This window comes from Rhea pennata, chromosome 8 (genome assembly GCF_028389875.1).
Source record: "Rhea pennata isolate bPtePen1 chromosome 8, bPtePen1.pri, whole genome shotgun sequence".
NCBI lineage: Eukaryota > Metazoa > Chordata > Aves > Rheiformes > Rheidae > Rhea > Rhea pennata.
Window position 1 is genome coordinate 19,915,748 of NC_084670.1, and position 14,050 is coordinate 19,929,797.

The 14,050-nt window shown below is 38.6% G+C and overlaps 1 protein-coding gene across 1 annotated transcript; it reads right to left on the bottom strand.

The window, feature by feature from the left end:
* Positions 1 to 590: 590 nt before the first annotated feature.
* Positions 591 to 6,697, bottom strand: F3 (coagulation factor III, tissue factor). The gene is made up of 6 exons (XM_062581264.1): positions 6,596 to 6,697; positions 5,302 to 5,416; positions 2,936 to 3,120; positions 2,360 to 2,541; positions 2,073 to 2,232; positions 591 to 808 (listed from the first exon to the last, which is right to left on the bottom strand). The coding sequence occupies exons 1-6, from the start codon at positions 6,663 to 6,665 to the stop codon at positions 669 to 671; spliced, it is 852 nt and encodes a 283-aa protein (XP_062437248.1). The 5' UTR covers positions 6,666 to 6,697; the 3' UTR covers positions 591 to 668.
* Positions 6,698 to 14,050: the final 7,353 nt, after the last annotated feature.

The window sequence follows — 14,050 nt, forward strand, 5'->3', positions numbered from 1 at the left end:
AGTTACTAATACAATGATTTCAATTAGTTTAGTTTTGATTGCCTGTATCCAAAGATAAATTCACCAAACCAGCTTTATCCAAGAAGTGCATTAAGAGTAGTAGTATCTTTTTCAAATCTGAACTAACAGATCATTTCTCCAGTTAATAATGTTATAAAAAGACAGATAAATACAAAAAAAAAAAAAGTTTTGTTTCATAGAAACAGAAAAATGTTCCTTTTCATTAGGTAAAGGACACTAGTGTTTAGAAAAAGTAGTGTTTTTTTCCCCTCACAAGTACCGTAAGTTTTCTGGTTCATTAAGGCCATACTTTCAGAATGACCGTACCTGGTCAAATCAGAGGTCTGTCTAGTTCAGGATCCTCTGTCACAAAGACAAATAAAGGCTGCTTTGGGAAGAGTATATGAACAGGATAAGCATATTGTAGTATCTTCCCAGAATACTTTTCTAGCTTCCAGCTATTAGTGGCACAGGCGTTTCCTAATATCTTTGTGTCTATAATGTGTTTTTCATCTGTGACTGTCTCACGGAGTTTTGAATCCACAGAAGTTTGGGCTTCACAGTCTCCTGTAGCACAGAATTGGAAATGTTTTACTTTTTTTTTTTTTTTTTTTTTTTTTTTTTGCTTTGGAATTGCCACTAGTATCCATGATAGTTATAGTTATTCCTTAAATACTATTAAGTGGTTCCTTTTCTCTTGCAGGTTTTGCATTCTTGCGTTTACAAAGGATCACTGACAGGACAATGGCAAGAGTGATGACTGCAATTGCTATCACTGCTATGATAATGAAGACTTCAGCTCCATATTCTGTAGGGGAGGAAAAGAATCCAAGATTCAGTAATCAGAAAACACAGTAGTTTTTCCTCAAAGTTGTGTTTGGCTAAGTCCCCATTCTGAGGTGTCGAATACCTCTCATTTAGTGCTACAAACCCTTAGCACCCATTCTACTTAACTCAGAAATGCTTTCTGTATTTTCCAGTACCACAGCAGTGATCAACTCTGTGTGAACATGACTCATTTTAATATGAATTTGTTAATCTGCATTAAAGCTTAATTTCAACTAGTTCACACCAGGTTTTAATCTAACTATACTTAAGTTAGTCTGCTAAAATACCATGCTATCACCACAGCAGCAAGTCCAATCATCCCCCATGCTATTACATTAGCTGCGTGAAATTAGGTCCAAGTAGAAATTTCTTCTAACTTAGAAGCTGTAAAAAGACCACCAAAGGATTTTTTATTCAAACTATAGTCTACTAGAATTCAACTATTGTAGTAAAAATATGTATTTAGATGAGAATATTCATTTCAGAGAGAGAGAAAATTCTGGAAGTTTTTCACTTAGAGTGAAAATATTCCTTCCTGGTGGAGAAAGAAGATATGATAAAGATAAAGTATTTTAATACAGATTTTTGACTTAATATTGAACAAAATGTTATCCAGGTTGTTTTTCTGGAATTGGATGGCTCGTTCACTGACCACCCACTAACTTGTTTACCAGTAAAGAAGTAGAGGTGCCAATCTCAGAGCTTGCAATGATACAGTAAAGAAAGTCTGAGTCTCCTCACCTGCTTTTAAGATAACAACTAAATCATGAGGGGAAAAAAACACTGAGAGTTTTCCTAGTTCAGTTTAAACTACAATTCAGTGGAAATGCCTGTTGCATAGTTTTCCAGTATTCCTGTATTTTACAGCTGGTGCTTCAAGCACTTACCCTAGGATCTTTATTGGAAGGCTATGAAGAAAACAGTGAGAAAACAAAAAAGAAGAAGCTCGAGGCTTCTGGAACCTCAGTGATTCTGTGATTAACTCAGCCAATCTAAAACTAAATCAAAACAGTTTTAACAAAACCTTAAAAACAATTCCAATTAGCTAAAGATGGCAATTCTTACTTAATTGGAGTTCTTCCCATTAGTTTTCCTGTCCAGTCTCTATCCTCTCATTTAAACAGCAAATAATTTGTTTTATAATGTAGGCACCACGCTTAGAAGATGTATAAAATATGCTCATAATTGAAATGTCTTTGTTAGAAATCCTGAAGATATTGTGACAGACTTCATCAAATACATACCATCTAAAATATTTCTTCCTACACTGGTACAAAGCACCATGCTTTCCTGACCATCACGGTTTTCTCTGCGAGAGGGAATGATTCCCTGTATGTAGAAGCAATAGTTCTTCGTGCTGTCAACGTTTATTTCGAATTTATGGCTTTTTGTTGTTGCATCTTTCTGTAAGAATAAAAAAAAATAAACTTCAAGATGTTCTCTGCAAAAGCTTTAGCTGTTAAGGAAGCTCAGAAATTATATGACTATAGTATAGCTACAGAATATATGAAAATGTAGAGTAAGACCTTACCTTTCCAGAACTTTGGTCTTTCCAGTAATAAAGTTTATACTGCAGATCATGTCTGAAAATATCTCGAATACTTTGAAAGCTTCCATTGGGAAATGTATATGGTGTAAGTGGGTCTTTGAACACAATGTTCAGTTTGGAATCTTTTTGTGTATAATTCTGGATCTCTGGTTTTCCAAGAATAGCTAAACAAGGATTTTTAAGAATTAACAAACTGCCATCATCTTTTCTATACAATATGTTTTTTTCTCTTCTTCCCTCTACTTCTCTTCCCTTCTCTATTGCAAGTTTGCAGAGTCAAAACAGTACAGGGAAATCCAAGATTATTAACAAATATTTTTATCTAGCTAATAAAAAGCTCTACTCAGTGACGTGAGAGACAAACGACAACTAACATCTTACGCAGTCCCCTGCAATGGGAAAAGCATCATACCTGAAGATCTTATTACCAGATATTAGTAGTACTACTATAAGAACCTATAGAAAAAATCTTTAAGCCCAATCCAAACATTGCTTTAATCAGTAGAAATCTTCTCAAGATAAAGTTCATGGTAACATTAAATTGACAGTCCTACTTACTCTGATTATAAGGTGTGAATTTTTCAGAGACTGCAAAAGGTGGTTCTTCAAAGTTATCCATCCTTGAGGATGTTACAGACAGTATATGTGCCGTATAGGTCTCTCTTACATTCCTGAGCACATCAGTAACATCACACTCTGTTTCTGCTGTCAGAATACATTTTTTTTGTGTGTCAGATGTCTGTCTGAAAAGAGTAAGAAGTGTCAACACTTTCTAAGATTTTTAAAAACTATTCATATATGTTAAAATAATATTTCTTTCCTTGCAGAGTATACAGATTTCCCTCACTCAGTGTAATATTCTTGCAGGTGTACTAGTCTGAAATGGACAAGGTAAAACCCCCCAAACACTTCGCTGTAACAAGTATAATTCAAAGTGGGAAGCAAGTGAATCAAATATGAATCGTGCTATTCATTATATATCTATAGATATATATAGATACATATATCATATATATTTATATATATATATCAATATATATTATATTGGATATGTGTATGAATTAAAAGTGATAGAAAGCCATCAACAGTTTGGATTCTGGCTTTTTCTGCAGTTGACTTACAATAAAAATATAAGGGGATGCATAAATCACTGAAAGCTTTATCTTTGATCAATAATGCATATGAAAACTATTGCCTAAAGAAACACCAGTTATCCTAAGAAGCCCTGCTCTCATGAATATTAATTAATCTAATGACAACGTCTCATCATATGTTGCTTGTGTTTGCATCTGTGTGGGTAAATGTCACTAAGAACCAAAGAGTAGCACTTTCAATTAGAGTTACATTATAAAAGGCAATAAAAAATTAATAAAAAACATGACTGACTAATGTCTCTTTGTTTTTAAATGATAAAAGGCAGGGTCATTTACTTGAGAAATAATAATTAAAATTGGAAAAAAAGTATTAGCATCCTACTTTGCTTCCTAATAAATGGAAATAGAAAAATAGGTTTGGTATTACTGATTCAGTTCTTTTCCCTGTCTTTGCTGGTGAACCAAGAACAAAAAAAGAATTAGTGAAATCAGCTGGAAGATTGAGAGTGTTGAGTTTTTGAAAGTTAACAAAGTTTTCCTCAAACTAGCTTAAGATCTGGCAAGTGAGAGAGTTTTATTTAAAAGTTGCCTGAACTCCCTTCCTACTTCACTAGATTTCCTATGAAGCCACAAATCTGTGAGTTTCAATGGTCTGCAGATGCTTTGAGAAGGGACAGAAGAGATTTGATGTTTGTAACAAAACAAACATATGCTTTTAAATGTACATATGGATCAGAAAGCAAAAATTGAAATGCACTTAAGACAATCCAGTCTAAAGAAGTTCCTCGGTATCAGAACTATACCTGATTCTGTACTGAATTTTGGACAGACTTCCAATTTTTTGCAAGCAGAAATGCCTGTAAGAAACTCCAGGTTCACAAAACAGTTTACCTGGCAGCCTGCTGGATAAGGTTCTGTGTCCATGAGAAACCTTTTTGTAGGTTTCTCATGGATCAAGCTCTTATGGTATGTTGTGCCATTCTGATCAAGCATGTGCTTTAAAGTCTATTAATTTAATCACTCTTTTCAGACTGAAGGATAGAAGAGGACATTGGACCATTGCATAGGTATTTCATTTATTAGTCATGAGAGAACTCTCATTTCTAGACAACTTTTATAGCCAGAGGTGGCTACAGTACTATGTATTCATTACTGTGTGGGAGAGTTCATGCCTTTTCCCTTTGGGGCATGTTTAATAATGGTCTGTGAATTAATAGGAGAGCTAAGTATTACATAGATTTATTACTGAGCTTCACTGAAGTTTTAAAAGAAATTTTAGACACATCAAATAGACTGGCTGTTTTTCGCAGTCCGCAGTATTTCATAACCTCTATAATCCTGACAACAGACAACGCTTTGATAGAGCTAGAGAAGCAAAGGTCATTTTTATTATTACCCAGCATTTCGTTGATGGTGATTCACTGATTAGTATAAAATTCAGACTCATTTATCTGACACCTCCTAAGATTAAAGAAAGAACAAAGACTCAGTCCAGACACCTTGAAAAACATAAAAAGGTACTCTATCAAGTGTATTTTGCATGGTCTGATAGCCAGCCACATGAATGTACTAGGCCTGCACTGAACCCCAGAACTGAAATGCTGATCTGAAACTGAACTACCCATTTCTGAAGTAGATGAAACCACAATCATGAATCAGATATTCCTCAGTTGACTATGAAGAAAGTGTAACTATTGGGTAGGCAGTTTTCCTAAATGCTCATTTTGGGGTTATTTTCCTGTTACTCTCAGTCTCAAAAATATTCAGTCACACTATCTGCATCTTCTTCGATTGCTATTAATGTAGACACCTTTGATGTTATCTACTTACCCGTGTATTTCTACTGTGTAGAAGTAATCAGATGGTTTTGGTTGCCATCGTAGTATTGTTTTAAAATTGATTGAAGACCAAGTTATATTAACTGCTATTGGTAATTCTGGGCTGCCTTTAAATAGAGAAAAAAGTGCCATCAGTCACATACACACAATTCCTGGCTCCCTGCGTTCACTGTTTAGTTCAAAGAAGCCGTTGTTGCTACTCGCTGCTTGAAGTTCTGAGGGAAAAGGCTTGGTCCTGCCCTCCAGGCTCATGCTTGTCTTACTAAAGGAATGTGTCCTTACAGAAGTGAGAAATACGAAACGTGTCTGGAGTTCGCCTAACACTTCCTTGTACGTTTTTGAAACAAGACCTCCTAAGAGACTAAAAAAGCTTGAAGATATTCATGAGAATGTTGAAGCACCAAAACAAATCTGTTATAGTTCAAATTCATTCCTAGCTGTAGAAGCCATTAACTGGTAGCTTCCTGATTTATTTTAGGAAGATACATTCTTTGGGAAAAAAAAATATATAAAGTCTCTCTACATGCTTATACTGGAGAAGGGCTACCCCAGGATGAAGTTGTAGCCTAGGCAAATGGGAAGAAAGGCAGAGGTGCCTTGCATGCCCACGGTGGCTGCTCTGGCGACACGCGCTCTGGGAACTGCGAGGGAAGAACCACAGGGGAAAACCCCACACCACAGGGAAGAGCCACAGCCTCTGTGGCCTATGAACATTAAGGTTTCCCTTGGTGATATCCTAATTATTTCTAAATACAGCCTTCTCTGCCCCTTCTATAAGCTGGAAACTAGAGACAATGAAAAGAAACGGGGCGAGTCACTTCCTATTACTGATGGTCAGCAACTGACCTATGAAATGCCCCTTCTTTGCTCCCCCACGCCTCCCTAGCTATGAACATTAAATATCCTTTTCAGGAAAACAAAACAAACCCCCACTACCACTCGCATACTGAAGCATAACCGAGGCGGAGCCGGGGTCCCTGGGGCAGCCGGGCGGGAGCCGTTACCCTGCACAGGCCCCGCGCGGGCACAAGCCCCCCGGCGCCAGGCGCAGCCCCCGCGCGCCGCAGCCGTTGGCCCCCCGCGCGCCGCAGCCGTTGGCCCCCCGCGCGCGCGCCGGAGCCCGCGCCGGAGCCGTTGCCCCCCGCGCGCCGGAGCCGTTGGCCCCCCGCGCGCGCGCCGGAGCCCCCATTAGAGCCGCTGCCCCCGCCCCCCCAGACGGCGCCGCTCTCCCCGGGCGCCTCCCTCGCCCCGGCGCCCCCCGGCCGCGGCCCCCCTCCGTCACCCACCGGCGGCGGCCAGGCGCCCCAGCAGGGCGCACAGCAGCAGTGTCCAGCCTGCGGCGGGGGTGTGCAGCATCCTCGGCGGAGCGGGCCAGCAGGCGCCCGGCGAAGCTGGTCGCGGTGAGCTGCCGACGGAACGGGAGGCGCTGCCTTATATGTGCGGGCGGAGAGGCGGGGACTGCGGGCGCCTCGGCGGGCGGTGGGAGCGGAGGAGGCTCGGACAGGGTCACGGGGAAAGGGTGCGGGGCTGGCGGAAGCGCTCCGACGTCGACGCGTTGAGCAAGAGCGGGAGAGGGGATGTGTGGCGAAGCTGGTCTCGTAAGGAGAGGGGCCCCGAGAGAAGGGACGGCAGGTCTCCGGTAGGAGCGGTGGGAGAGGCTGCATCCGGCCTTGCCGCTGTCCTGCCAGCCCGGGCCCACCTGGATGCACCAGCAGTGCCCACACTGCCTCTCCTGCCTTCTCAGCGTCGCTATGCACTTGTGCTACCCCTCGTTTACCCTCCGTGGGCCACCGGCTGAAATGTTGGTGAAAGTGGGCAAGGACTGACTTCAGCCACTGCAAAGCTTTGGCTGGCTGTCACGGGCGAGGGGTATTACCCCGGGCCCTGCTTGGAAGTGACAGTTCTGGAGGGCAGGTGATCCTGGAGAAGTGATGTTTGGCCAATAAACTTAGACCCTGTGAGTTCTGGAGGGTTAAATAAGTATGTCAGTTCCCATCTCATCACATCCAATAGGACCATTCAGCCAGCTCAGATCCTTGGTTTTCTCGCTCTACCCACATGTATGTGAACTCTGTCAAGGTTCGCTTGTACTACCAGACAGCAAATAACTTTCAAGCTAGAGATTTGTAACTCCAGCTAAAATAATTTCCACTCAGAGATTTGTACTTCACTTTCCCCATAAACCAGGGAATTTTTCCTATAAATTTGCCTTGGAAATGTATGCCATTGCACAGACAACTGAGGATCTGTCTCTGACACAAGGTTTTCCAAATCTCAGCTTGCAGTCTTTGCCACATGCTCCCTGTTCTCTATTATATACATGCTGCTCTTTCTCCTGATACTGCCTTTCTGAGGCCAGACTAAGCACTTAAACAGTGTTTTTGGAGGTGGGAGTTAGCTTGCTCTGTTTTCATCTAATACTCAAGCTGTAGAGGGAGCTATGTGCTGCTCTTGGCTCCTGAGTCTTCTACGGGAAGGTGGAAGGTAACGCTATCTAATAGAACCTATGAACAATTGAAAGGGAGTAGATACATTTTATAGTGTTAAGCTGAGTTTTCTCTTTATTTTGAGGCTGATCTTTACAATGTTTCATACTGGAAAGATGCAGGTTAGAGGAGAATAATGGAGAAGTTTCATATTTAATTGCCTTTTAATTTTCATGCTTGCCACATGCTTAGATACAATCAATTGTGTCTCATACTGTAAAATAAATAGTTATGGACCAAACTACAGTATCCGTTTTGACTGGAGTGTGCATCAGAGTTCATACAGTGTGTCTCAAGGTGCATCTTAACCCAGAATTTTAAATTATCAGCTTACCCTCATTGAAATCTAGCCATACACCTTCTGATTGTTCTGTCTTTTTTTTAAATCAAATTTCAGTGCTGTCTCTATGCAACTGTATGTCAGCATTACATCAGTCAAAAAGCTCGTGTGCTTTTAACTTTGTATAGAATACTTACCTTGTGTGACTAGATTTTCAAGATTGTGATCATGGTTGATTCTCAGAGGACTTTACAGGGAGAAATGATAATCATTTGTTTAAAGAAGAGGCATTTATATAATATTTTAAGTCACCTTTAAACTCTAATTCCAGTTAAATTTCTTTGCAGTTCAGTCATAAAGGATGGAAAGCAGATCAGCTGTGGTTTCCAGATTTTTTTTTGAAATGGTCTCATTGCTCACTTCTCATTTTCCTCACTTCCAGTTCCTCTGTCATGGCTCTCATATCTGAGAGGTTCACAGGCTGGGAACCTTCCAGACTCTACCCAGCTTAACCAGGTTGACTGGTGTTACTTTATGCCAAATTCCAGCAAGATATGCCAGTATCCCCTAATATTAGGCTTTTAGATGCACTCTTCTGTACTGTGGCATGAGGGAAGGAGGACATCAGTTTACCAGAGCAGTGGAAAGCAGGGCCTGAGGAGGAGGATGTGCGTGGATTAAGCGGGGGCGGGGAACTGTGTGGTTGGAGGAAATAGTGTAACTTTACCAAGCTATTTATGCTGAGGGAAGGAAGTCAAGGGGAAAATTTGAAAGCTAGGAACAGAGGTAGAGGTAGGATGACAAGGGGACAGTGAGAAGTTGAGAGGGGAAAGGATGATGGACAAAGGAGAAAAGCACTGAGTTGAGGAACAGCTGCTGCCTCTGCTCTTCTTTCTCGTCTTTCATCAGATCTTGGTGCAGATTTGACCGAAGGATAATGTGCGCAGCGCTGCCTGACAGCGTGGGGGTAGAAGTACCTGGTCTTGCTGCATGTGGGCTGCTGCCCCTCACAGCTGAGAGTCTCTGCTCAGCAATTAATGAACTCAATGTGACGTTCTAGGTCATATTTCCTGTCCACTTCAATGGTATTTCAACAGCACATTTAGGACAGAAAATGTCCCACTATTTTAAAAACATGTTTCTAGATGCAGGCAAGCATTTTGCTGACTTATAGCTCTTGAAAGTTGTTTAGAAATTCAGAATTTGGCTTCTGTGATGGAATGTCAAAATGTAAGCATCTACTGTGTACATGTCTATAACAGATTTAGTTATCCTCTGCTCATTTTACAGTCAGCAGAGGAAAATTTCATTCTTGAAGTGGAATGTATATTTCCTAGTATAGACATCTAAAGCAAATCAGATTAATCCGTTTACGCATTGAAATAAATGGGACATTTCTATTGATAGAGGCCAGGATCTTACTGTGTGTTTTCTGAATATGCAGGAGGCAGACACATGCAGGAGCACAAGCTTGTCTGCGTGCCATGAGGTAGGAAGTTTAGGGAGCAGTCTCTGACCTGGTACCTGCTTCTAGAAATATCTTAATATTTCTCTTGGAAATGTGTTGTGTCAAATACAGTGCTATAAAAGCATACATAGACACACAAATACCCTTATCTTTTAAATTTTTTTGTGATTGGTACTATAATTAATATTTTTGGTAACTAAATAATTTTGTCAGGTAAAACATACCTGTGAAGTGCCAGTAAATATGCTGTGAAATTTGACAGCACTGTGTGTATAGTGGCATAGATCTTGTTGGTTTTATTGTATCTTTTTCAGTTCAAACCAACTTGCTAAAAGACTTCAAAAGTCTTGAGGTGTGAGCAAGTTTACATCAATGCTTTCTGCCTTTGCATGTAAGTGCCTTAAAATTCTCAGTTAATATAGATTTATTATATCCTGTGAATTGTATTACACCTATTTTATATGTGAGAGGACCAAACTTTTCTGTGGACATACTGAAAGCTTATGGTGAAGTCAGGAATGTGTGAGGTCTTGATTTTATACCAATTTCTGTTCTTGTGCCATAATCACAAGACTATACTTCCTTTTTTATTAAGCAAAGAAAAAATTCTATCCGATGAAGTGAAGATAAAGGAAAAATGTAGATTCACTAGTTAGGTACTTTCTATAAACCTTCAGAAATCTGAGTAACTGATGTACACTAATGTTCTGAACCAAGGAATGAAGGGCAGATATGAGAACTAATGTGAGAATTAGTTAGTTACATGTAGTAGTCAAAAGTTAAACTTGTCACTAAAAAATTGCACTGTGCACTTTGATTATTATTATTATTACTGGCCAATTTTTATAGCTGCTAAAAGCTGCATTTTCTGTAGTTGTAACATGAATTGTAGATTGTTTGCACACTACTGAGCAGCAAGCCAGAAAAGTTTAAAAAAATGCAAACAGATTATAGATTTTTTAGCAGTACTTGTAATTAGGAGGGCTTGTAAAATTTAGTACATAGTTTCTCTTTTTACATATTAAAATATAATTAGTGTACTCCCATGGAAAACAATGTCATTAAATTAGTGTAAAGGAGTGAAGGATCAATTCGTCTTATCTCTTATATCTAAAAGTAGTAGTGATGTTTATTTCTGAAGTCCCTATGCCAAAGAAATTCCTAGTACAGTAAATTTCTTATGCCTATCTGGTTAGTAAGTCTATGATTCTAAAGCTATTTTGTGATTCTATGAAATCACATGTAACTTAACTGAAAATAACATAGTTAAACTGGTATAAAACTAGCTTAAAATTTAAATCCAGGTCTGACATTAATGAAACTTCCTTTCACTTGCTGAAAGAAAAATGAATAAGGCAAATCAATATCGACAAAATGGGTATTTCTCACAATGGAATCACATGTACAATATGAATTATTGATTGATATTAAAACATACCAAGCAAATATTTTTATGAGTTTCTGATACTGTGCTTTTAAAATTTGTTTTGTTACCATGTTCATCATACATATTTCCTCACTTATCATACTGATACTTTAAAAACAAACACTAGCAGAAGCACAAATCTTGTGGGAGTTTTTGAGTTTGGACTCATTCTGGGATCTCCCAGTGTGGTGCTGGTGCCTGCTTGGAAGGTGGTGGGGGAGGTTCCAGGGTGGGAATCTGTGAGCCTTTCCAGCAGTGAAAATTCTCATAGACATTTATTTGGTATTAATTCAAAACTGCTGGCTGCTTTCCTGTTTCTTACTCACAGCATGATGTGTGATGTATTCATTATCCTTTTCAGAATGCTTTTTGGAGCATTATTTCTTAGAAAGGAATTTCATGTACAGATGTGTGTGCATTTAACACTGTTGTCATCAGAGACACCTTGGGGTAAACAAGGTTGTGTAAGCATACATGAATATCTAAATTAAATTGCTAAATTGAAACTCTTTGCTTAGTTTGAACCATGGGAAACTTTTCAGAAGCTCTTTATAATGTGCCTCTGAGTGGCTGTAGCAATACCATAGCTATGTTAGCCAAGAGTAGTAAGGTGCTGATGTGGTGCTATACACAGCTGTGTTTATTTATGAGTGACACTTTTCAGCTAGTGTGCATCAAAGCTCCGCAGAAGCTATAGTGCTAGAGAGAAATCCTAAATTGTATCTATTTCTCCTGTGGCTGGATTGTCTTGGTAAGCCTAAAAAACTATTGTTATGTTGCATACATGCTGTTTGACACTGTAATACTGTCAGTCCTCTCTTTGCACCAGACCTTCCACCACAACAGTGGAGTAGCTTCTTATTACCCCAGAATGTCTTAATAACAAGAGTTAATCTTGCAGTTCTTTGGAACACCTGTCATAAGAATCTTTTTCAAATGATGACAGACACTAAAGCAACTACCAGATCTTGTTTATATGTTTTCTTCCTGTACTTGTGTGTGAGAAGAAGAGAGACTCCTTGGTAAAGTCAGTGATCCTAATCACAATTAGCTTGGTTTTATGAATTTATACAAATTTATAAATTTTATAAATCCTCTGACATTAGTAGAGGTACTCATATGTTAATGCAAGTAGATCAGAATGAGGTTTACCATTCGTTCACATAAGCCAATATGAATTCCTTATGCATTGGTCAAAAAAACTCATCTTTTTTCTCCTGAAATTCATTTTGTGTCTGTTTTCTGAGTATTAAGTGGCTAAATTAAGAAAATATACAACATAAATATTAAGTAACAATAAAACCTGTTTAAAAGGAGGTATGTGCATTAATAGTGGCATTTTTTTCATATTAAATCTGGTCTCAGCTCATGACTTGTAATAAATTAATCCTACCAGTTAGTTATTTACAGCAGCTAATAAAGATTATTTCCTTCCTCCCATAAATGTTTTAAAAATGCTCATCTTTCATATCAGATGTGACATATATAACTTCTCCCTGAAGACACTGGAAGTCAGATTCAGTGTTCCTTTAAAATTTTTGTTGTGAGTGTGACTTGAAGGTCAGGTAAAACAGACAGAGCTTGAGTATGAAAAAAATATAGTCCTTAGGTTGTCATTACATTCATTTTTAGGAGCTGTAATAGAGAGCAAGGCATACTGCACTGTTTGACTTGGCTATTGTAATGTTTAATCATCTAATAGCTTTCTTTTTTGGAGTCATTTGATATGAACAAAACACGTTCATATACTGAAGCTACCCAGCAAACTTAAATGTTTCTTTAACATGCTGCATCTGTGTTCCTTGATATTACATTACTGTTGGGAAACTTCCTTCATTGCTGACCAGGGGGTGAAAAGATTCTAGATAATATGTTTTATCTGTTGGAAGATGGGTCAGCTTAGCTATAAGAGAGTAATTCTGAATTTGGTAATTGAACAGAACTAGCCTGATACACCAGTGTAATTCCCAGCTATAGCTCATCTGTAGCTCACCCAGAAGACTTTGTTCTGAAATGATTTCTCCACTTCCAAAGTTTGCTTTCATGTATCACACTAAGGGAGAGTAAATGAGCTTTTCAAACACAGGGCTGACTTCTTAAAAATAAATCACAAGAGTTCTGTTTAGCACAGGAGTACTTTGAATTACAGTCTATATGCTGATAATGACATAACATAGATATGGATTTGCTTCTCCAACTATCAGCCAGTAGATTTCTGCGCTCTGTCAGCCCTCTGTACCATAACAATACTGTATATTTCTCATCCCTAAAGAACTCTAGTCAAGCACAGTTGCATACCCCAGTTTCTAAACTGCTATAGCCCATTATGAGGCTCAGCACTGATTACCTTCTTGATTGGAGGCAGTCCTTAAAATTCTGGAAGTTTTCTCTATAATAGGAAATGATTGGTCTGTAATGATATTACATATCAGTCACAGTACAGTTTGTATGCTGAACTTTCTAGGTTCATATTGCAATGATCTTTGTAAACACATATGTGATATAATCAGTAGATTCTAATGTCCTTGTGTTTCTCTTTTCCTCAGAAAACTAAGTATGCCAAAGATAGCTAGAGCTGTACTTCATTAAATATTATAGTTACCCTATTGGTTAAAGAAAGGATTTTGTTTAGGGATTTTGAAATAAATAATAGCATATTTTTCAGAAAAATACAACTGAAGTCACACCTTATTCTTTAATAAAGTCTTTAATTCATAATAGAAAGAACAATATCCAAACACTAGGCATATTATCTATTTAACTTTGACATAATGGATTGCTATTTGCTGAATAATTAAATATCACTGTAAAGCAACTTTATTTTAAACAATTACGTAAATTAGAGATAATATTCAGTGAAATTAGAGCATTTGTCCTCCCAGAGTTAGGCCTGCAATCTTATAATAAAGGGTTTAGAACAAGGAAAATATTTCAATGGCTAATACAGCACCATTGGTTTGAGCTTACACTTAGACATTATGACAAGAGAGGGTGAACACTACCTTCTAGATGCTGTGAGCAAAACAAGTGTTTGAGCCCTGGAGCTCTCTGATGTCAGTTACTATTGATTAAACCTACTAG